Genomic DNA, 25,138 nt, shown 5'->3' on the forward strand with positions numbered 1-25,138 from the left:
CTTCATAAGACAACCCCTTCAACTCAGGAGTCAACCTAGTGAACCTTCTCTGAACTGCCTCCAATGTAAGTATATCCCTCCTTAAATATGCAGACCAAAACTGCAGGCAGCACTCCATGTGCTATCTCACCAGCACCCTGTACAGTTGTAGCAAGACTTCTCTACTTTTATACGCCATACCCCTTGCAATAAAGGGCAACATTCCATTTGCCTTCCTAATTACTTGCTGTACCTGCATGCTAACGTTTTGTGTTTCATGTACGAGGACCCCCAGCTCCCTGTGTACTGCAGCATTATATAGTCTCTCTTCATTTAAATAATAATTTGCTTTTTTATTTTTCCTACCAAAGTGGATAACCTCACATTTTCCCACATTATACTCCATCTGCCAAATTTTTGCCCACTCACTTAACCTATCTATATCCCTTCAAATCAAATCAATTTTATTTGCCATATGTATTACTACAATGGAATGTTTTTACTCCCCGATCACTTCCACAGTAGGCTGTGGGAGCTCACAGAGACACGTCGCTATTCTACAGCACCATGTTCAGTAAAAGTCAATTCAATTGCGTCCAATGGCAGTGGGAACGCGATGTCCATCAGCTGCTCCGTCTCCGCGGACTCCTCCTCCTCATCGTTGCCGGCTCCACAATATGGTGTCCTTCTTCTCATGCTCACCGTCCAGCCTCAGGTGTCCATGCCCGGCTCTCCCTCCTTCCCCTCGAACTGCGAGCTTCCCGCACTGTCGCCGGTTCAAATTTGCAACGGCCTGGGGCCTGCCTCTCACGCTCACGCCCGGCCTCCAACCGCCATGCCCGGCTCCCCTCCTCCTAGTCCGAAACAGAAATTCATGACGAGGAGCTGCCAGGCGACGTGCTGAAGCGGGTCTTCGTGGCTGCTGCTGCCGCTTCCCGCTGCTGCGTTGCCTCCGCCCGACTCGCCGAACACATCGCTCTGGCATCGGGAGCGGGCGGCGGGGGGTGCGGGCCGTCCAAAGCAGGAGAGCGCTTAGCTCTGGACCGCCTCGGTCGCCATCTTCAATCCGTCCGACAGACTCTTTGTGCCTTCCTCACAACTTGCTTTGCCACCTATCTTTGTATCATCAGCAAATTTGTCTAAAGTACACATGCTCCCTTCATCCAAGTCATTAATATAGATTGTAAATAGTTGAGGCCCCAGCACTGATCCCTGTGGCACCCCACTAGTTACAGTTTGCCAACCAGAAAATGACCCATTTACCCCAACTCTTTGTTTTCTGTTAGTAAGTCAATCCTCCATCCATGCTAATATATTACCCCCAACCCCGTGAGCTCTTATCTTGTGCAGTATTCTTTTATGTGGCACCTTATCGAATGCCTTCTGGAAATCCAAATACACTACATCTACTGGTTCCCCTTTATCCACCCTGCTCATTACATCCTCAAAGAACTCTAATGAATTTGTCAAACACGATTTCCCTTTCATAAAACTTTGCTTGATTGTATTATAATTTTCTAAATGTCCTGCTATTACTTCCTTAATAGTGGATTCCAGCATTTTCCGAATGACAGATGTTAGGCTAACTGGTCTATAGTTTCCTGCTTTTTGTCTCCCTCCTTTCTTGAATAGGGGCGTTACATTTGCAGTTTTCCAATCCGCTGGGACTTCTCCAGAATCCAGGGAATTTTGGTAGATTACAATCAACGCATCCACTATCTCTGCAGCCACTTCTTTTAAGACCCTAGGATGTCGGCCATCAGGACCAGGGGACTTGTCAGCCTTTAGCCCCATTAGTTTGCCTAGTACTTTTTCTCTAGTGATAGTCATTGTTTTAAGTTCCTCCCTCCCTATAGCCCCTTGATTATCAATTATTATTGAGATGCTTTTAGTGTCTTCTACCGTGAAGACCAATACAAAATATTTTTCCCTGTTTCCCATTATTAATTCCCAAGTCCCATCCTCTAAGGGACCAACATTTATTTTAGCTACTCTCTTCCCTTTTATATACCTGTAGAAGCTCTTACTGTCTGCTTTTATATTTTTTGCTGGCTTACTTTCATAATCTATCTTCTCCCTCTTTATTATTTTTTTAGTCATCCTTTGCTGGTTTCTAAAAATTTCCCAATCCTCTGGCCTACCACTAATCTTCGCAACATTGTATGCCTCCTTTCAATTTGATACTATCCTTAACTTCCTTAGTTAGCCACGGATGGTTCATCCTTCTCATAGAGTCTTTCTTTCTCACTGGAATAAACCTTTGCTGAGAGTTATGAAATATCTCCTTAAATGTTTGCCACTGCTTATCGACCGTCTTACCCTTTAATCTATTTTCCCAGTCTACTTTAGCCAACTCTGTCTTCATACCTTTGTAATTGCCTTTATTTAAGTTCAGGACACTAGTTTCAGACCCAAGTTTCTCACCCCCAAACTGAATTTGAAGTTCTACCATGCTATGATCACTCTTCCCTAGAGGATCCTTTACTATGAGATTATTAATTAATCCTGTCTCATTACACATTACCAGATCTAAAATAACCTTCTCCCTGGTTGGTTCCACAACATATTGTTCTAAGAAACCATCCCGAATACATTCTATGAATTCATCCTCAAGGCTACCCTTGCCAATTTGATTTGTCCAATCTATATGAAGATTAAAATCGCCCATTATTATCGCAGTACCTTTCTTACAAGCCCTTATTATTTCTTGATTTATACTCTGTCCTACAATGTGGCTACTGTTAGGGGGCCTATAGACTACTCCCACTAGTGACTTCTTTCCCTTACTATATCTTATCTCCACCCAAACTGATTCTACATCTTGATCTTCTGAGTCAATATCATTTCTCACCACTGCACTGATCTCATCCTTTATTAACAGAGCTACTTCACCTCCTTTTCCTTTCTGCCTATCCTTCCAAAATGTCAAATACTTCTGAATATTCAGTTCCCAGCCTTTGTCACCTTGCAACCACGTCTCTATAATGGCTATCAGATCATACCCATTTATTTCTATTTGTGCCGTCAACTCATCTATCTTGTTACGAATGCTGCGTGCATTCAGATAAAGAGCTTTAAATTTTTTCTTTATACCATTTTTACCTACTCTGAAACTATTTGCTGATACACGCTTATATTCGTACGCTCTGTCTCCTCCTGTCACATTCTAGTTATCATTACCCCTATCACTACCTTGCACTATTGCCTTCTCCTTTTTCTTTGACTTTCTAAATTCCCCTTCACCTGAACCCTCCCCCCCCCCCACTTTTTAGTTTAAAGTCCTATCTACCGCCCTAGTTATTCGATTTGCCAGGACACTGGTCCTAGCATGGTTCACGTGAAGCCCGCCCCAACGGAACAGCTCCCTCTTTCCCCAGTACTCGTGCCAGTGCCCCATGAATTGAAACCCATATCTCCCACACCAATCTTTGAGCCACGCATTCATCTCTCTGATCTTATTGACCCTATGCCAATTTGCTCGTGGCTCAAGTAGTAATCCAAAGATTATTACCTTTGTTGTTCTGCTTTTTAATTTGGCCCCTAGCTGCTCATACTTCCTCAGCAGAACCTCTTTCTTCGTCTTACCTATGTCGTTGGTTCCTACGTGAAACAGAAGCTGTGACAGGACTTGGCTTCTCCTAAACACATTCGGGTGGAAACTCTCACCTATGCCAACTCTTATTCCGCTGCACTGAAGAAAGGTTACTCCAGAGAATGAATTAGTCACATATTCAAAACCTGAAGGGAATATCATATACTGAATAGAAACTGAGATACATGGAATAAGGGGGAAATAAGAGAAAGAGGTGATGAAAAAGGGAGGGAACAAATGAATGGAGGCAAGGATATAGGAAATGAGAAAGAGACAATGAAAGCAATAAAGAGAGATAATGAGAGGAAGGTAATGAGAGTGGGAAAAGAATGAATGAGAGAGATTTGGAGAAAAGGGAAATGAAAGAGGGAAATGAGAAGCAGAGGGACACAAGCTGGACACAATGTAGATTTCAAGTAAATAGACACATTAATGAGCTGGGTTTCCACATTATTCGCACGTATACTTGTAGTTACAGTGAGAATATTGGTGATAACATACACTGTCAGAGTACGTGCCTGCAAGTTCCCAATATGCATTCCTGGTGGATGAGGCTCTCCACTGGGGTGCAATTTTGTATAATCGCCCCTTATATTTAAAATTTGTGGCTTTGTTTGTATACAACTTATTTTTCTGGCTCTCAAACGTTGAAAGATTTAATATATTCCCTGGGGAATTCTATACACTTGCAGACATTTTGTTAAGTCTTATTCTGCTGCACAGAGGAATCTCACCGTCATTTGTGAGTTTGATTCCATATATGATCCAATCTTTGATCAAAGATTCATACAATTACCCAAATTTACATTTGTTGCTAAAATTGCCTGTCCATTGATCTCCAGCTCCAGTTGTCTATCTCCTGATTGCAGGTTAAAAAAAAGGGTATTGTTCAACTGTGTCCATTTTCTTGGGGTTACATTGCCCAGCAAGTAACTGCATTACTTCAGCTGGACTGTGTTCTCTGGGCATCCAATAAACTGCATGGTGCTATACAACTCTTTGCCCCGAGTATTAATTAGACACAGAAACATTTTTACTTTTATTTTTGGAATTCTGTCAGTCATTGTGAGTGTCTTTAAAAAAAACTGTAGTTGCTCTTTGCAATGCTTCCAGACCCATGTTAAGCACTTTGCCATAATTTCTAACTTCTACTGACTTTATCTGTTCCATGGTATGTTCTGCGGATACCAATTGGGTTTTGTTGCTTTCATCAAGTTTATCACAAAACTGATGTTTTTTCTTAATTCTACCAAAAACCTGCGCAGTCAGTGGTTCTAAGCAAGTTTTAGAATGCTTTCTGCAGCCAAGAAGCAACAGAGGTCAGTTTTCAAACACCAGAGTAATTTACATTGTTAAACCGAGCCTCAGTATCTTGAAGTTTCCCTTCTTCCTGTCTTTTTGTCGTCTTTTCTGACTTTTATGTTCACATTGTGTTGCCTGGTTAATGAGAAGGGGCAGAGTGAACAGTATTCATGCTGAGTTCCTAAAAGCTGCTCTAGACGAGGGGCTAGGATTACGGCAATGTACTTGGAGGACAGTCTTAAGAACTTGTAGCTGGTGAACGGAATTCTGTTTGAGGCGCGCATACTCTTGGCATTCCAGAGTGCAACTGTGGTTTCTATCCATAGGAAAGGGAATTTTAGTGAGACTGAAACCTACTGAAGGATTTGATCATTTTTAATTTGTTCATCAGGTTGTTGCAGCCCATATATTGGATGCTTTGGAAGTTCACTGAGTAATCAGAAAGCAACATGCACTTGTGAGAAATCTATAGGGCAGGTTGTGATTTTACATCAGATCGCAAAGCGTCGTAAGGTTCAAGAGAACCCCACTTTCATTGCTTTCTAAGGCTTTCAATCTAGTGCTTCATACAAACCCCATGAACAAGCATGGCCAAATCTTGAATTTTGTCCAGGATATGTAATCTATTACACATATAATGAAAGGCCCATGTGTGGGATCCAGGACCAAGCGATCAGATGGATTGGTGTCAAAATGATTTCGTTCTAGCTTCATAATGTTTTAGAAATATATATGGATGGAAGCTGAAGAGTGAAGAGGATATATAAATATTTATATGGGATCTGTGTACCTTTTAAATGTTTCTAAACCCACATTTACAAATTGCTCTTTACGTTTAATCCTTTGAAAACTAAAAAATCTTTTCAGCCTTCAGCATGCTCACAACTTTCCTTTAATATCACATCTACAGAATCAATTTGCTGTAAAATTTTTATAACTGATGTTCCAAAGTGGAATGCAAATGGAATCTCAAAGGAGATTTCTTCCTGCTTATAATACTGATACATGCCTCACTTTTGAAGATAGAGTATAATCTGACTTTCTGTTAGTCATGTAATAAAGTGTGGAAACTTGTCTGTAAAGAACTTCTTGCTGATCACAGTAAAGTCAACTGCAGACTGTAAAGTCATGAATTAAAAAACTAACTCTGACTTTTTTTTAATTAAATAGGGTTGGATCGACAATTTCAATGGACCAAGTGGGCTTTTCATTGCTGTATGTAAAATATCTTTTTATTTGTGTTTTCTTATGAGTAAATAAATCTTTCTCAGAAGTTATTGAATTTATAGATAAGATATATAGCAGGGCTGAATTTCCTGGCCCCCTCATGCCTTCGTGCTAAACAGGACCCCCGAAGTGCACTTCACCTGTCCAGACCTGGGATTGCCTCTATGTCATGTCCTGGGCCACTTAAATAGCCTGGGGAAGCCCCAGCACACACCTGCCCCTGGCAGGGCCTAGCACCAGCAGTAGTGTCTGAAAAATCAGGGGGTAGCTCTGTGGAGGGATCTTCAACCTGCCGCTGGGACACCCACAGACCCTCCAGTTGTTTGGGATCAGGGGGTAAAACACATTGCTAGCTTTTTCAGGGCACCCCTGTGCATGGGCGCCTAGCAAGCTTAGCAACTGGAAAAAGAGGCGGGAGGTCAGAAATGCCCCATCCCACCTTATTAACATTGCTCCACCTTCTTCAGGTGTAGGCCCTTTCATGTGCTGTGTTGTGCAATCACAGTTACTGAGAACATCAAACCAAATGTTTCTCAGATACAAATTCCTTCACTCTCCATTCTTTGTCATCTAGGCATTCACTCCCAGAACTTCAATCTTGATTGGTTCTGAGGAATCACATTTATTTTATCATCCTGATACCATTGGGACTACAGCCCATGTAACCTCCTGTACCTGCCCTGTATTAAAGCCCAGGATTGGTGCAAAAGCTTGGTCAAAGAGGTAGGTTTTAAAGAGCATCTTAAAAGAAGAAAGAGAGGTAACGAGGCGGAGTGGTTTAGGCAGTGAATTCCAGAGCTTAGGGCCTAGGCAACAGAAGGCACGGCCACCAATGGTTGAGCAATTATAATCAGGGATGCTCAAGAGGGCAGAATTAGAGGAGCACAGATATCTCGGGTGGGGGGGGGGGGGCGGGGTGGGGTTGTGGGGCTGGAGGAGATTACAGAGATAGGGAGGGGCAAGGCCATGGAGGGATTTGAAAACAAGGATGAGAATTTTGAAATCGAGGCGTTGCTTAACCGGGAGCCAATGTAGGTCAGCGAGCACAGGGGTGATGGGTGAATGGGACTTGGTTTGAGTTAGGACATGGGCAGCAGAGTTTTGAATGACCTCAAGTTTACATAGGGTAGAATGTGGGGGGCCAGCCAAGAGTGCGTTGGAATAGTCAAGTCTAGAGTTAACAAAGGCATGGATGAGGGTTTCCACAGCGGATGAGCTGAGGCAAGGGCGGAGACAGGTGATGTTACGGAGGTGGAAATAGGTGGCCTCAGTTACGCTGCAGATATGTGGTCGGAAGCTCATTTCGGGGTCAAATATGACACCACGGTTGCGAACAGTGTGGTTCAGCCTCAGGCAAATGATAGGGATAGGGCTGGAGTCAGTGGCTAGGGAGTGGAGTTTGCAGTCTGACAATTTAGAAACCCTGGAGGGGTCGAGAGAAGTGGTGGTGAGGTAGAGTTGGGTGTCGTCAGCATACATGTGGAAATTGATGCTGTGTTTTCAGATGATGTCGCCAAGGGCCAGCATGTAGATGAGAAATAGGAGAGGGCCAAGGATAGATCCTTGGGGGATACCAGAAGTAACAATGCGGGAGTGGGAAGAGAAGTGATTGCAGGTGATTCTCTTCAACGATTAGATAGAGAAGAATGGAACCAGGCGAGTGCAGTACCACCCAGCTGGACAACGGTGGAGAGGCGTTGGAGAAGGGTGGAGTGGGCAACCCTGTCAAAGGCTACAGACCGGTCAAGAAGGACGAGGAGCAATAGTTTATCTTTGTCACAGTCACAGTCACAAAGGATGTCATTTGTGACTTTGATGAGAGCCGTTTCGGTACTGTGGCAGGGGCAGAAACCTGATTGGAGGGATTCAAACATGAAATTGTGGGAAAGATGGGCACGGATTTGGGAGGCGACAACACATTCAAGGACTTTGGAGAGGAAAGGGAGGATGGAGATAGGGTGGTAGTTTGCAAGGATGGAGGGGTCAAGGATGCAATCATTTACAGTAGGTGATCTTAGCCTTTTAAATGACTTGCCTCCAACGAAATCGCAAATACAGATAGTATACCATGATGTAATGCGTGCGGTTGCATATACCCACCCATTTGTGGGTGGGCATATTATGCAACTATGCGGGTGGAAAAATAGGGAGGCAGGAACGTCACAATTGGATACACCCCCAATATGGCGTTTTTACACTCAAGATCACGATGAAATGTCTAAAACACAAAGGCCCAGATTTTCCGGGACCTACAGCCACATACGCAGTCGTAAGTGCCCCTAAAGTTCCGGGTTTCCGCATGTGATGCGCATGCACGAAAACCCAGAACTTGCGATCTGTCAAGTTTCAGCTTGACAGATTGTGCGAATCTACAGGAAATTGACATTCGCTGGTGGAGAGTTGGGCTATTTGCCCAACTACTGCCCAGCAAATGCCCACAAAACCCTTACACCTGGTAAAGGCAGGCATAAGGCCTTCTTTTACCAACGCAAGGGTTTAAATACATAATAAAATTAAAAATTTTAAATGATTTAACCATACAAAGACCTTTAAAATTAGCTTAGGTTATTTTTGGCCCAATGAAAAATGTTTAAATTTATTTTTCAAAAAATTTAATTTTAGTTTTAAATATTTAATTAAATTGTATTTTAATTAATTTTGACCATGTGATGATTTATTTTTATTTCAGTGCTGTGATAGTGTGTCTTTTATGTGATTCCTATTACGTTTATGGGGATTCCGTACGTAAATGGAATCTCCATAAGCATAATGGGAATCCCCCTTTGTGATTAGTTGGGCCGGCCCACGTGACCCCAGAGACGCTTGCGAACCACCTGCGCTCCTGGGATATGTGGGCCTTTACGCAGACGTACACCCGCAGGCCCAGGAGCGCGAGTCTTCAAAGATACAGAGGCACCAGGGAGGTGTGGAGTTTACTTGCATTCGCCCACGGGAAGCCTCCGACCGCAATTTCCAGCCCAATGTCTAACAGTAATCATAGATTCATACAAGTTTACGGCACAGAAGGAGGCCATTCGGCCCATTGTGTCTGTGCCGGCCGAAGAAAAGCTATCCAGCCTAATCCCACTTTCCAGTTCTTGGTCGTAGCCTTGTAGGTTACGACACTTCAAGTACTTTTTAAACGCGACGAGGGTTTCTGCCTCTACCACCCATTCAGGTAGTGGATTCCAGACCCCCACCACTCTCTGGGTGAAAACATTTCTTCTCAACTCCCCGCTAACCTTTCTACCAATTACTTTAAATCTATGCCCCCTGGTTATTGACCTCTCTGCTCAGGGAAATAGGTCCTTCCTATCCACTCAATCTAGGCGCCTCATAATTTTATGCACCTCAATTAAATCACCCATCAGCCTCCTCTGTTCCAAAGAAAACAACCCCAACCTATCCAATCTTTCCTCATAGCTAAAATTCCCCAGCCCAGGCAACATCCTCGTAAATCTCCTCTGCACCCTCTCTAGTGCAATCACATCTTTCCTGTAATGTGGTGACCAGAGCTGTACGCAGTACTCTAGTTGTAGCCTAACTAGTGTTTTATACAGTTCTAGCATAACCTCCCTGCTCTTATATTCTATGCCTCAGCTAATAAAGGAAAACATGCTGTATGCCTTCTTTAACCACCTTATCTACCTTCTACCGTCAGGGATCTGTGGACATGCACTCCCAGGTCCCTCTGCTCCTCTACATTTCTCAGTATTCTACCATTTATTGTGTATTCCCTTGCTTTGTTAGCCTTCCCCAAATACATTACCTCACACTTCTCCAGATTGAATTCCATTTGCCACTTTTCTGCCCATCTGAACAGTCCATTGATATCTTCCTGCAGTCTACAGCTTTCTTCCTCACTATCAACCACATGGCCAATTTTTGCATCATCTGCAAACTTCTCAATCATTTCCCCTACATTGAAGTCTAAATCATTGATATATACCACAAAAAGCAGGGGGCCTAGTACTGAGCCCTGTGGAACCCCACTGGAAACAGCCTCCCAGTCACAAAAACACCCGTTGACCATTACCCTTTGCTTCCTGCCACTGAGCCAATTTTGGATCCAACTTGCCACTTTCCCTTGGATCCCATGGGCATTTACTTTTCTGACCAGTCTGCCAAATGGGACTTTGTCAAAAGACTTGCTAAAATCCATGTAGGCTATATTAAATACGCTACCCTCATCAACCCTCCTTGTTACATCCTCAAATAATTCAATCATGTTAGTCAGACACGACTTTCCTTTAACAAATCCATGTTGACTTTCTTTGATTAATCCGTATCTTTCTAAATGACGATTAATACTGTCCCTCAGAATTTTTTCCAATAATTTGCCGACCACTGAGGTTAGGCTGACTGGCCTGTAGTTACTTGATTTTTCCCTTGCTCCCTTCTTAAACAACGGTACGTTCGCAGTCCTCCAGTCCTCCGGCACCACGCCTGTAGCCAGAGAGGATTGGAAAATGATGGCCGGTAATAAAGAAAGAATTATTCCAACCACCCTGATGGGAACAAATTTATTAACTGAAATAGCATTTTCTTCCATGAAACCATACCTTGGCAATACTTTGAATAGTGTCTGAGCTCAGCATAGCCCAGTAACACTGTCACCCTTCTGGCTAGAGAATCACATTTCTGGAGTAAATCGGCATAATATTCCAGCGGCCTCCTGCCACCTCTGAATCATAGAATCATAGAAGCATAGAAAAATAGGAGCAAGAGTAGGCCATTCGGCCCTTCGAGCCTGCTCCGACATTCAATATGATCATGGCTGATCCTCTATCTTAATACCATATTCCCGCTCTCTCCCCATACCCCTTGATGCCTTTGTGTCTAGAAATCTATCTATCTCCTTCTTAAATATATTCTGTGACTTGGCCTCCACAGCTGTCTGGTAGAGAATTCCACAGGTTCACCACCCTCTGAGTGAAGAAATTTCTCCTCATCTCAGTCCTAACTGTCCTACCCCGTACCCTGAGACTGTGACCCCTCGTTCTAGACCCCCCAGCCAGGGGAAACATCCTCCCTGCATCCAGTCTGTCTAGCCCTGTCAGAATTTTATATGTTTCAATGAGATCCCCTCTCATTCTTCTAAACTCTAGTGAATACAGGCCTTGTCGACCCAATCTCTCCTCATACGACAGTCCTGCCATCCCAGGAATCAATCTGGTGAACCTTCGCTGCACTTCCTCTATGGCAAGTATATCCTTTCTTAGGTAAGGAGACCAAAACTGCACACAGTACTCCAGGTGTGGTCTCATCAAGGCCCTGTATAACTGTAGTAAGACATCCTTGCTCCTGTACTCAAATCCTCTTGCAATGAAGGCCAACATACCACTTGCCTTCCTAACTGCTTGCTGCACCTGCATGTTTGCTTTCAGTGACTGGTGTACAAAGATACCCAGGTCCCTTTGTACACCAACATTTCCCAATCTATCACCATTTAAAAAATACTCTGCCTTTCTGTTTTTCCTACCGAAGTGGATAACTTCACATTTATCCACGTTATACTGTATCTGCCATGTATTTGCTCACTCACTCAACTTGTCTAAATCGCCTTGAAGCCTCTTTGCATCTTCCTCACAACTCACAATCACACCTAGTTTCGTGTCGTCAGCAAACTTGGAAATATTACATTTGGTTCCCTCATCCAAATCATTGATATATATTGCGAATGGGCTAGCAACCCAAGTGAATCTGTTTTAGCGTGCCAATCCACAAAACATGCAGCGCACCTTCCCTTGACTGATCAGGAAAACGGCAGTCTTTTGAACTCCCCCTCCGACTCGGCGCTCCTAATTCCCTCACCTTATGAGCAGAAAGTCGGGTCTGGGGAGTGCAGCAAGCTTGCTTCTCATCCTCTCCGCCCCTTGAGCAGAAATTTGGGGCTGAGCAGTATGGCATAGAACCTTCACTCGCACTGATGAGCAGAAGGTCGAGGCCTGTGTGCAGTGCCACAGGAGAGGAACTGGTGTTGCAGAATCTCTGCAGTGATTGTTTGAGATGGGTCAAAAGCTCCGTTTTATTTGAGTACATGTGGCCATCGTGACCTTTCATGAAGTTATTAGTGTCTGGTCCCATAGCTTTCCATATTTTTTTTCATGTTACACGAGTTATAAGCTTCTAAATAGACCTCCCATTCCTACTGGGAACTTAAAATAGATCTTAATATGTTAATAAAACACTTTGAATGTGTGATTTTAAGCTTCTTACCTGTAAGAAAGCATTAATAGTGTTAGCTTCAGCCATAGAGTTTGTGAGCTGCAGGTTTTAGATGTAGATCAGTCCTAATTAATGCAGCTTAAGGATAGAGTTCTTGGAGTCACCAGAGTTTTTCCCCAAGGTGGTCTCGCTGTTTGATTTGGGTCAGTAGTCTGATCTAATGTCTTTCTACCTGCTTCCCCATCAATTGAATGAGGACCATATATTTCACGTAGATGTGAACAACGTTTAATAGATATTACTCTTCAAATTTGGCCAACACCCTATAGAGTATTTTCGGTAGATATGTTTTGGAAGCAAGATTTGGGATGTCCTAGTTAGGACACCCCACCTCCTGAATTGGTACTACTTTGGTATTATGCCCATGGTGCGCGAGGGATGCATAAATGATAAAGAATCTATCTTGTAGGTTCTTTCTATTTCTTGACTCCCCTCACATACCATGATTCATCCTGAACATCAACCCAAGCCACCTTGGTTCAGTGTTTTTTTATAGTTAGGGATTATTAGAGGATGTTAATTTTAGGGCAAAAAGAACTGAGCAATTGCAACAGTGCTGGTCTTTATACAAGCTTGGAGCAGGAATGGAAAAGAGTTTGAAGGGATTCAGGAACAGGGTGGATAAATGTGATTAGGACTATTTGCTCGCATGGAGGGTAAACGCTAACATGAACTGATTGGGCTGAATGGCCTGTTTCCATGTTGTAACTTCAAGTATATTTCTATATATTGGTCCAGTGACATTATCAAAAAAACATGATTTCTGCAAACTAATCAACACAGAATATTTGCTACTATATGTGAGGCATGCTACCATTCAAAGAATGTTGAAGATCCTATGCAACAAATAAACTTACTTTCCAATGGAAGGCTCCTGGCTTATGAGAAATGTTTAGATTGTGGGTTGCTGGTACATAGACATGGTTCGCAGGTAATGCTGCAAGTAAACCATTGTTAAATGATCAAATTTAAGAAAAAATATGGAAAAACAGAGAGCATTAAGCATTAACTAATACTTTATTAATTCATTTGAGTCTGCCAAGCCCTTCAAATGCTTTGTTCAATTTTTTCACCACCAAACCTGCCTTTTTAAGAAAAATCAGCCTGGATTAGGTAGTGTAGCGACTGAAATAGCGGGAAAAATAAGACGGAAAGGCCTACTGCCAACTCTCTGCCCCAACCTTATATTCATGCCCCCACCTGGACCGCCATTGGCTGCTCCTTCCACTATGTGTAAATGCCGGCAGAGAAGTAGAGCCTGGGTTACTGGCCCATTTCTCTTCAATCTACCCCTTGCCACCAGTCACTGGCACTGCTAGGAACAGTCTGGCAGTAGTCCCTGTAGTGGGTGGGAAGATAACAAAGTCTCAGGATAGACAGAGAGGGCCTAGTAGTGGACTCCTATCCAATTCGGCCCCAAACACCTATCTATGTAGGCCTTGGTATCACTTTAGCTAAATTTTTCTTCGGGGCTCTATTGCCCCTTTGAGTGGCCTCCTGCCTCTTCAACTGTTGCAGCAGCAGTCCTTACGAGAGTAAAGGAGTTGGGGCAGCAGATGGCCGTATTTTTCATAGAAGACACAAGGGGCTAAAAATTGAGTAGCTCCCCAGAAAAATTAGCGCCCCCGCGCCGGAACTTGAGTGGTTGCGCCCCAAGAGGGAAGCGGGGTGCTACTGGAAGCACCCCGCATCACTCTTGGGGCGCTGCGAGTCAATATCGCGGTACGACGAGCTGCGGCACATCGTGCCGCGGTACTGCAGGCTTTCCTCCCCTTCTTAAAGGGGAGGGGCCTTGCACAGCGTGACCCGGGACCCAGCTGAGCCCCAGGGATCAGGAACGCCGGCAAAAGAGCTTGGCACTCATGAGAAGTGGCGGGCTCTTGCAGCAAAGCCGGCACTCCACGGGGGGTGCCGTTCAGGAGGCTGGGGACAGGAGCACAGGCAGGTGCTGGCAGGCGGCCAGCAACAAAAACGGCCGCCCCGCACCTCACCTTTAAATTGCGCCTCCCTGGCCGCAGGTAGGCCCCCCTGACCCCGTCGGACATAGCGTCCGGCAGTAAGTCAGGGGGCGCACCCGAAGATTGCGGCCGGGGCGCTACCGGTTAGTGCCGCCGCTAACCTCCCGCTGAAGGCGTGGGCGGCGCCGCGCCTGGGCGCTTGTTGCTTTGCGCCGCGTTAGCGCCCTCAAAGCAACCCAATTTTTCCCCACCGGATTTCTGTTGTGGGAAATTAAAATGTCACACTGGTACAGTAATGATGTTCTTCTGAGGTTAGAGCTAATGGTGTTATTGTGGCACGTTGCTGAGGTAGAGTAGAGGAATCTTGCCCACATTATATTTGATACTGCTAGATGCAATAAATAGAAAAATTATCCATTGAAATCTCAAAATATATTAAACACAAACAAATCACAGATTAATTTTCAAGTTTGGCTGACCGCATTACTGGAGTGTGTTTCTGTCAGCTGAAACCTGCAATTGAATTCCAGTCCAAATAAATGTTTGTGATGTCATTTCCCCAGGACAGCAAATTTTTGGATTTTTTAAAATCTGGGTCTTTTAGGTACTGGAGAGAGAACCAAGCAAGGAAGTACCCTGCACTCTCACTGCTCATGTTTAAGTTACTTAAGGTGCTGCATTTCCATTGTCTGTGGGGATGACTGTTCCGTTAAACATTTTCTGATTTGTGATTTTGTGTTCTGTTGGTAATACTGTATATATTTATAAAGTAACAATGGACAATTGTATAGGAAAGAAGCATTAGACTGTAAGGCAAGTTTTTATCACTTGGCTGCCATCTTGGTTCTCTGTTACAGTACAAAACGGGTCTTTTTCCAAGTGGAAGGCAGTGACTAGTGGGGTACTGCAGGGATTGGTGCTAGGACCCCAGTTATTCACAATATATATTAATGATCTAGACGAGGGAACTAGATGTAATATCTCCAAGTTTGCAGACGACACAAAACTGGGTGGGCGTGTGTGCTGTGAGGAGGATGCAGAGAAACTCCAGTACGATTTGGACAGGTTGGGCGATTGGACAGATGCATGGCAGATGCAGTATAATGTGGATAAATGCGAGGTTATCCACTTTGGTGGCAAAAACAGGAAGGCAGATTATTATCTGAACGGCAATAGATTGGGAAAAGGGGAAGTGCAACGAGACCTGGGTGTCCTTGTGTACCAGTCGCTGAAGGTAAGCATGCAGGTGCAGCAGGCGGTTAAGAAGGCAAATGGTATGCTGGCCTTCATAGCGAGAGGATTCGAGTACAGGAGCAAGGATGTCTTGCTGCAGTTGTACAGGGCCTTTGTGAGACCACACCTTGAGTATTGTGTGCAGTTTTGGTCACCTTATCTGAGGAAGGATGTTCGTGCCATGGAGGGAGTGCAGTGAAGATTCACCAGACTGATACCTGGGATGGCAGGAATGACGTATGAAGAGAGATTGGGTCAATTAGGCTTATATTCGCTAGAGTTTAGAAGAATGAGAGGGGATCTCATTGAAACTTATAAAATTCTGACAGGACTAGACAGACTAGATGCAGGAAGGCTGTTCCCGATGGCGGGGGAGTCCAGAACCAGGGGTCACAGTCTAAAGATAAGGGGTAAGCCATTTAGGACTGAGATGAGGAGGAATTTCTTCACCCAAAGAGTGGTGAACCTGTGGAATTCTCTACCACAGAAGACAGTTGAGGCCAATTCATTAAATATATTCAAGAAGGAGTTAGATATATTTCTTAAGGCTAAGGGGATCAAGGGATATGGGGAGAAAGCAGGAACAGGGTACTGAATTTGGATGATCAGCCATGATCGCATTGAATGGTGGAGCAGGCTCGAGGGGCCGAATGGCCTACTCCTGCTCCTATCTTTTATGCTTCTAACATTATATCATTGTTCCTGCTATCATTTGTCTCACTACCATATTTGTTTTTAACTATCCTGGACTTAAACATTAGCAGATAACATTCCATTTTCACTGAGAGGTGACTGTGGTATTTCATCTCATGCTCATTTGTAATGAGGGACTCCTGCCTAATTATCCTCAACCAGTAACAACTTAAATTTATGACATTCATCTCAAAGAACTTCAAAGTGCTTTACAAGGTGAAAATATACAACAAAGCTGTCAGGGATTTGAAGAGGAGGTTGAGGACCCTGAAATCTATTTACTGTGACACAAGCTGCCAGTGGAGCTTTGAGACACTGGGGATTATGGTTAAATGGATTAACTGAAGTTTGTGGAGAGGTCAGCGAGGAAGATATTTGAGAAATCAATCTTTGAGATGAAGACACAGCTAAAGGTTTCAGCACTGGTGGAGGTGAGCTCGGGGATTAGGCAGGAAATGTTCCAGAGGTGGAAAGAGGTAGTCTTTGTGATGCACCAGTGTGAGGTTCAACTTAGGACAGAACGAAACAAAGAAGTTTGCATCACTGGATACAGCTTGATTGGACAGCTACAATGGCTGTTGGAGTTGGAGCCAGAGGTTCATAGTTGCTGGCAAGAACATACAGGGTGGCGTCTGTTTTGTCAGAGTCTAGCTATAGGCTGTGAACTGATGCTAATTTAGAAATGCATATCAGACAGACAGTCTGGCAGTACTACAACAGCCCTGGAGTCAATGCTGATGTTAGAGTTGGATGCCATTGACATACATGCAGGAGCTTATCCTGTGCTTGTGGGTAAGGCTGGCAAGGGATAGCATGTAGATGATGAATCGAAGTTGGACCAAGAATGGAGCCCTGGGATACACTGGAGGTGACTGTGCGGGTTTGGACCAGAAACAATGAGATGTAGTGACTCCATTGGGACGGGTAGGTGTGGAACCACAAGAGCAATGTTGTGAAGGTGGACTATGGAAAATAGGCAGCGGGTGAAAATAAAGTGGTCAACACTGTCAAAGAAGGCAGCGGCGAGAATGAGGAGGGACAATGAGCTGAGATCACAGCCATACAGGATGCCACTGGTGGACAAATCAGAACCAAATTGGAGGGATTCAAAAAGGAAACGGTGAAAGATGGGTGGTAACAACACATTGAAGAATCCTGGCGAGAAAAGACAGGTGATAGATGATGAGAGTTTGAGAAAGTGTGGAGGTTATAGGTGGCTTTTTAAGAAGAAGATAATTACAGTTGTTCTCAAAGAGGTGGTGAACAATACTTTAAACTAGAGGTTCACAAGGTCCGCAAGAACCCAGCCTAGAAAAGAAAGCTAGATAGTCAGGTACTGAGTCAGAAAAGGGTTGAGGGATCGGGATAAGCTTCATGAAGGAATATGGGCCTACAGATTTGGCCATGCAGCTCCCGTTTTTAAGATGCAAACCAGCCTACTAAGCTCTCAATGTGGCGGGCAGGATGTACGCACAGATTTCCAGCCAGACGTGCACCACCCACTATATTGGGAAAGGAAAAAAAATTGTTGGGCAGTGCGGAGCCTGAAACAGCTGTTGTGTCCTTTGCATATACAAATAAAGGGCCTAATGGCCTGTTTGAGGCCCCCACTGCAAGATTGGTTTGCCCAGAGGCAGCGGGCGTCAGTGGCAGCTGCACGCAGGAAAACTAGACCCAGGGACCGGCAGTCACCTATAGGGTAACTTTTTGAAATTTGCTTTCCTGAATGTGGAGCTGGGAAGAGCAGGAGTGGTCCTCCCAACCCCACATTAATGAACGTTCTCCGCCACCACCCCCTGGCCTCCGACACCCTTGGCCTCCGGTCTTCCTGGCCCGGTTTCCGATCTCTCTTCCCGCCCCCCACTTGCACAAAGGAGCGGCACGATCTTGGTTTCCTCTGGCTGTTTGCACCACGCTGGCTCTGCTGAAATGAGGCCCGAAGACCTCATTCAGGCACTGGGATTGAACCCTGTGCCGCCCCCCCCCCCCAAATCCACCTCCTCCCCCTGCGCCCAAGGATGGGCACGCCCGAATTTCTATCCCATAGTCTTGAGTGTTGTGGGATGGAGAGAGGGTTGAGGAAGAGCGAGAGGCAATGGGACAGAGGAGACAAGTATGATCATACAGCGATCAGCCAGTGATGAAATTTGTAGCACTACTGAATTGGGCTGAAAAGGAAAGGCATTTTATCAGATGACATCATACATAATGGCTTCTTTTGAAACACTCATTTATTATGTTATTTCCATTGTCATGCAGGCAGGCAAAGGGATTCTTCGCACTATGAGAGCTACTAATGATGCAGTGGCTGATTTGATCCCTGTTGATGTAGTGGTTAATCTCATACTCGCAGCTGGCTGGTATACAGCAGTTCACAGGTGAGAGATCTGTACACTCCACACTGTACCTTGTACTCACAACACTGATTTGTCTTTTTTTCTATAATTTTGCCAGTGTCAATCCTCCCATCACTCATCAACTGTTCCATTTTGAACAAAAATAAATGCAGGTATTTTATTGCTTTTACTTTACTGGATTTTTTGAAGCAAGCCTGAAGAGCCTCAACCATTCCTGGCTTTATGTGTCCACAGGAACAAACTGCCCTCTAATCCACAACAGTTGGCAGAGTTTTGTTGTGTCTGTGTGTTGATAGAGACACTGAAGACAGGAGTTGGTTTCATAGGTGTTTACTAAACAAAGTCTGGAGGGGAACTAACTGATACAACACATTGGCCCAGAAATTCGAGTCGGGGGCTTGCCGCGCGTGTAAGCCCCCGATATGCACTTACCCGACGCGCCGGCCGTTGAGCTTCAGGGACGCCTGGAATTGCTGTTTTAAAATGTTGACTCCCGGGCAGCGTCTGACGTCACGCCGCCCAGGAGTGCAGCCAGCGCGAAGCCTGTAGCGCGCTGTGCAACTGAGACACGCCCCTTGAGGTCTCAGTTTAACAGGACACGCCCCCAATGTTTCTGCCAAGCTGCTAAGCATTTTTACATGCAAAGCAGCAGTTTAAATAGGTTTTTGGAAGGAAGCTTTTGGTAACTTTTATAAACTTTTAAAAACGTTTGCATTATTTTGAAGAATCTGAAGTAGTTTTAAAGAGAATTAAAGCAATTTAAAGACTTTTAAAAGCCCTAAAAGAATTTTTTTTATTCCATTTATTTATTTAGCAATGTCGTCGTCATACGTGTCTTCACACTGTTCCCTTTGGGGAACTGTATGAAGTGGTGGAAGGATTTATGGCCATGATTAACGCTCATTCCGTGACCGTAACCATCTTTGAACCAGCCATTAGGGCGGTTAGTCCTATGGCGGGAGGGTTTTACGGGCTCCCACAAGCTATACAAGGAGGGGGGGCCACCCACACCCACGGACGCAAATATCCCACTGGATGTCAACCCAGAATTTAGAGCCGGAGCTCCGACTCCACTTGCCGGGACTGTCTGGAGCGTGGTTCAAAACCCTACCCTGATCTGGCCCAGCGGCGGGGATCCTACCGCTATGCCAAAGGCCCAATCCGATTAGCAACGTGAAATGGCTGGAATGAGCACAATTCACGGCATTAAAAGAACTCACAATTGAACTGATGATGACCTCAGCAATCTCCTCAACGAGGTGGAGGCGCAGCGCCTGCTCATCATTGGTAATGAGAAGTCCAAAGGCGCCGCAAAAAGGACAGATGATAGCTTGGTCTTTCAAGTGGCAGCATAGGGCTCCAGTCACGGGGAGGGAAAAGGCGCAGGAAACGTATGGGTGTCACCTTTTGTGCGGAGTGGGCCTTTTGCGTAGCAGTAAGCATCCCCGCCGCTGGGCCAGAAGGAGTAGGGTTTCGAACCCCACTCCAGACAGTCCCGGCAAGTGGAGTCGGAGCTCCAACTATAAATTCTGGGTGGACATCCAGCGGGATACTTGCGTCCGTGGGTGTGGGTGGCCCCCCCCCCCCCCTCAGATGGGTTGTGGGGGCCCGTAAAACCCTCACGCCATAGGACTAACCACCCTAATGGCTGGTTCAAAGATGGTTACGGTCATGGAATGAGCGTTAATCACGGCCATAAATCCTTCCACCACTTCATACAGTTCCCGAAAGGGAACAGTGTGAGGATACGTACGACGATGACCTCTTGCGCAATGCACCTCCTTGGACCCTCAGTCGCAGATGCGAGGGGGCAAATCATGCAATTGTTAAATTTTTCATTTTATTGACATGTAAAATGTTGACCCAGTAATTCCCTTCCAAATGCGCGAGTACGGTCGGGGTACTTACGCGTCTGGCCGGAGGAAATGCCGGTTTTCAGCATGCACAGCGCATGCGGGGAAAACCGGCATTTCCTGTCCTCTGAACGAAGGGGTTCAGAGGCAGAACGCGTGCGCAGTAAAATTCGCCGCTTTCATTCATGCTTTCAGTGAGGTCAAGTCCTTACAACTTACACATGAAAAAAGCATGGGTACAGTTGCTCCAGAGGCTGCGGAGGAAGATATTTATTATCGTGGAGCTTCTGAAAGTATGTATGTCTGCATATATTCCTTTGCGTGTTATGTATATATTCCTTTACTTATGTGTATGAATGTATTATTTAATTATGACTTTCAGAGAAAGTAACTTATTGGAAAATCATAATTAAAAACATACATTCATACACATAAGTAAAGGAATATAAAACATACATACATATACGTAAAGGAATATATGCGGACATACATACATAATTACTTACTACTGATGAAAAGTTTCTTTCTTAAAAGTGCTGGAAATGTTACATTACTCATTTTAGAACACTCATTTTCACATTCAATTCACACAGCCACAATTGCTCCTTCTACCTACCGTTCTGAAAACCCGTTTAAAAAAAAAAATTTAAACTTTAAAACTTACTTAAAATTTCTTAAAATAACTTCCCTCCCTTTCCCAAACAAAAATATTGCCTTTCAGAAGCTCCACGATAAAATATATCTTCCTCCGCAGCCTTGGAACAACTTTACACATGCTTTTTTCAAGTGTAACTTGTAAGGACTTACCCTCACTGAATCCATGAATGAAATCGACGAAGTTCACTGCGCAAGCGCTGCCTGTGCAGTCGCACGCGCTGTGCCTATGAACCCCTTCGTTCCGAGGACTGGAAATGCCGGCGTTCCCCGCATGCGCTGTGCATGCTGAACGCCGGCATTTCCAACGGCCAGATGCGTGAGTACCCAGACCGTACTCACGCATTTGGTCACGAATTTCTGGCCCAATATACAGGCTTATATAGCCCGAGTGGCCATTACCGGCATTACAGTACACATGGGGCTCTTAAAGGCACATACACTACAATTCCTCCCCTTTTAGCCAACCAGTACATAATATTTTAAGTAATTATTAATTATATGCTACAAGAAAAATAATCTACACATTGCTGCAGTTAATTAACTATAAGTCAGTCTCTCTGGAGGCTTCCTGACTCGGTCCGGATAACGCCTCGGTGATGTAGTAGTTTCTGGTGGTGTAGTAGGTTCTTTTGGCAAGGCTGATTCGGCTTGAATGCCAGTGTCGGGTTCATCGGGTTCCAGTATCACCGGATCGGAGGTAGATATGGGTATCTCTACTTCATCGTTAGGCGTATAGAGTTGTAGTGTAGGTTGTCCCTTTTCGGATGACTCTATGATTTGGTCAGCATGGCGCCTTATTATGCTTTCTCCGATGTCCATGGTATACATCAGCGGTCCTAGTCGTGTGCAGATAGTTCCAGGCTGCCATTTCTCGGTACGGTAGTCCCGGGCCAAAACTTGTTGACCTATCTGGAAGGTTCTAGTTGGCCTTTCATTCATGCCTTGAAATTGCCGGTTCTCCGCGTCCCTTCTGATGTTGGGCTTGATCAAATCCAGCCGGCATCTTAGGCTTCTATTGAAGAACATCATGGCGGGAGTTTGGTTTGCAACCATATGTGTTGCATTCCTGTATGCGAACAAGAAGTTATCCACCTTGTGCTGAAGTTTTATGTCTTCATTACCCATGGCCTTTATGGCCTTCTTGAAGGTCTGGACAAACCTTTCAGCCAATCCATTGGTGGCGGGATGGTATGGGGCGGACGTGTAGTGCTTAACCCCATTGTTTTTTAAGAACTTCCTGAATTCTTCGGACACAAATTGCGGTCCATTATCAGAACAGATCTGTTCCGGCAGCCCATTCCTGGCAAATATGGTCCTTAATACTGTGATGGTTTTTTCTGTGGTGGTGGAGGACATCTTTATTACCTCCGGCCACTTGGAGTGTGCATCAACCGCGATTAAGAACATTGGCCTAGAAATTCACTATGGCCCCGCCAGCTGGCTAGCGCCCAAAAGTTAGCGCTGGGCGCGGAGCCAGTTGCGACCGTCAGATATTCAGTTTTTGCGCCCCAAGTCGGAACCGGGTGCTATTCCAGGGTGTGCCCGCCCCCGCTTGGGGCGCTGAAACTGAATTTCAGCGCTCTAGGCGCCGCTGCGCCACCCGCTGCGGAGCGGCAGGCTGCGGTACTGCAGGCCTCCTCCTTCTCTTAAGGGGGAGGTGCCTGCCACGGGGAGATCGCCGCTGGATGGTGCCGGCAAATGAGCCCGGCACCACGGAGAAGTGCCGGGTTCGCGGAAAGCAGCCGGCAATGCCGCCGGGGGGGGGGGGTGGAGGAGGCCGGGGAAGGAGGTGCGGGCAGGCGGCCGCCGAAAAAGCGGCTGGCCGCACCTCCACCTTAAAGCGCCCCACTAAGGCTACAGTACGGCCCCGTTTTCTGGTCGCTGTTTGCGGCCGCTGCGGAAGAGGCGGCCGCAACTAAATATGGGGATCGGGCCGGTATCGGGGCGGAACCGGGGCACTGCGCACACCGATGACGTCATCGGTGCCGGCGCAGCGCTAACGGCTACCGCCGCCATTACCGCTGCGCTGAATATCAGCGCAAACTCCTGTATTGGCGCAGAAGCCATCTTTAGGCGGTAACTGGCCGCAAAGCTGCCGGCGCCTTAATGAATTTCTAGGCCATTGAGTCCATAAATAGACCAGCAAAGTCGATGTGTACCCTTTGCCAGGGAGATGAGGGCCACTCCCATGGATGTAGAGGGGCTTGGGGTGGAGCGTTTTGGACCTTCTGGCATCCTAGGCAGCTCTTGGTCATTTCTTCGATGTCTCCATCGATACCTGGCCACCATACAAACGCCCTGGCTAGGCTCTTCATTTTCACTCCACCCAGATGCCCCTCGTGAAGCTCCTTTAGAACTTTATCCTGGAGTTTGGGTGGAATCACCACTCTGGATCCACACATCAAGGTTCCTCGGCACACTGACAGCTGTTCTCTTCTTTGCGAGAATGCTGGCAACAGTGGTTCGCCATGTGCTGGCCATCCCTTCACTGTTAAATCGTAGACTCGTGAGAGAGTCGGGTCATTTCTAGTTTCCCTTTCAATGGCAGAATTTGTTACTGGTAGACATTCGACTATGGTAGAGTGGAAAATCTCCACTGGGTCTACGGTAGGTGCTTCTTCTACCGTTGGCAACGGTAGGCGTGATAACCCGTCAGCATTCCCATGCTGTTTTGATCCTTTGTATTCTATGTTGTATTGGTGTGCCCCTAGAAAAAGGGACCACCTCTGTAGCCTTTACGCTGTCATAATGGGAACACACTTTTTAGGGTTGAATATGGAGATGAGGGGTTGATGGTCAGTCAACAAGGTAAATTTTTGTCCGTGTAGGTAATGGTTGAATTTCTTCACTCCCCATACCAGGCTGAGTGCTTCCCTGTCGATTTGGGCATAGTTACGCTCAGCTGAGTTCAATGAGCGTGACGCAAAAGCTATCGGCCATTCCGAGCCATCGGGGAATTTATGCGATAATATTGCTCCTACGCCGTAAGGGGATGCATCGCACGCCAGTCTGATTGGCAGTGATGGGTTGTAATGAGCCAAAACTTCTTTGGACGTGATTAAGTCTTTGCATTTATGGAAGGCACGTTTACAGTCTTCGCTCCATTTCCAAATTACTCCTGTTTGTAGCAGTTCATTAAGGGGGTGTAGAAGAGTTGATAAGTTCGGTAAAAATTTATGATAGTAGTTTATTAATCCCAGGAACTACCTTAATTGTGAGACATTTTCAGGTGCTGGGGCTTTTATGACCGCTTCAATTTTTTCAGGTGACTTATGCAACCCTTCCTTATTAATTATGTGGCCAAAATATGATATTTGATTTTGGAAAAATTCGCACTTGGGGCGATTTGCTCGTAGGCCCCGTTCTCTCAGCCTAGTGAGCACCTGCTCCAAATTGGCAAGGTGCTCGTTGTCGTTTTCTCCTGTTACAAGGATGTCGTCTAGGTAGCATTGAGTCTCCGGAATCCCTTGGAGGACTTGCTCCATAGCTCTTTGCCAGATAGCTGGAGCGGGTGCTACTCTGAAAACCAGTCGATTGTACTGGTACAGACCTTTGTGTGTATTTATCATGAGATATTTTTTAGAGGCCTCTTCAACCTCCATCTGTAGATATGCCTGTGCCAAGTCAATTTTGGTGAAACGTTTCCCTCCGGATAGTGAGGCGAAAATATCTTCTATCCTCGGAAGAGGATACTGTACCATGTGAAGTACCGGGTTTACAGTCACCTTGAAGTCTCCACATATGCAAATTTTTCTCTGTTCTTCAGATTTATGATTCTTCAATGCTTTCTTCATGACTGGAACGATGGGTGTTGCCCACTCGCTCCAATCTATTCCAAATTCTCTAGCTCTGCCTCGACTGCTGGACGAATTGCGTATGGCACCGGTCTTGCCTTAAAAAACTTGGGAATTGCTGCATCTTCCACTTTTATTGAGGCGATGATGCCTTTCAAGGTTACTAGTTTCTCTTGAAACACTTCTTTGGCGTTGGCCAAGATGTCTTTTAATCGTTCAGGTATGACGTCATCATCGTTTTTTTTCTTACTGGTCACCGTCAGTG

General features: G+C 45.4%; 1 protein-coding gene across 6 annotated transcripts in view; it reads left to right on the top strand.

Annotated features, from left to right (window-relative positions):
* The window catches only part of LOC147106210 (fatty acyl-CoA reductase 1), a 277,164-nt gene that overhangs the window by 201,451 nt on the left and 50,575 nt on the right, over nucleotides 1-25,138 (top strand). For all 6 annotated transcript variants that reach the window (XR_015081386.1, XM_086009104.1, XM_086009101.1 and 3 more), the window contains 2 exons: nucleotides 6,044-6,088; nucleotides 18,472-18,590. Coding sequence is in view for 5 of the 6 variants with exons in the window: in XM_086009104.1 (XP_085865230.1) it covers nucleotides 6,044-6,088; nucleotides 18,472-18,590 (164 nt within the window). In the remaining variant the exon portion in view is untranslated. The remainder of the gene's footprint in view (nucleotides 1-6,043; nucleotides 6,089-18,471; nucleotides 18,591-25,138) is intronic.

This window comes from Somniosus microcephalus, chromosome 16 (genome assembly GCF_052327205.1).
Source record: "Somniosus microcephalus isolate GS21.2 chromosome 16, FLI_Smic_1.0, whole genome shotgun sequence".
In the NCBI taxonomy this organism is placed as follows: domain Eukaryota; kingdom Metazoa; phylum Chordata; class Chondrichthyes; order Squaliformes; family Somniosidae; genus Somniosus; species Somniosus microcephalus.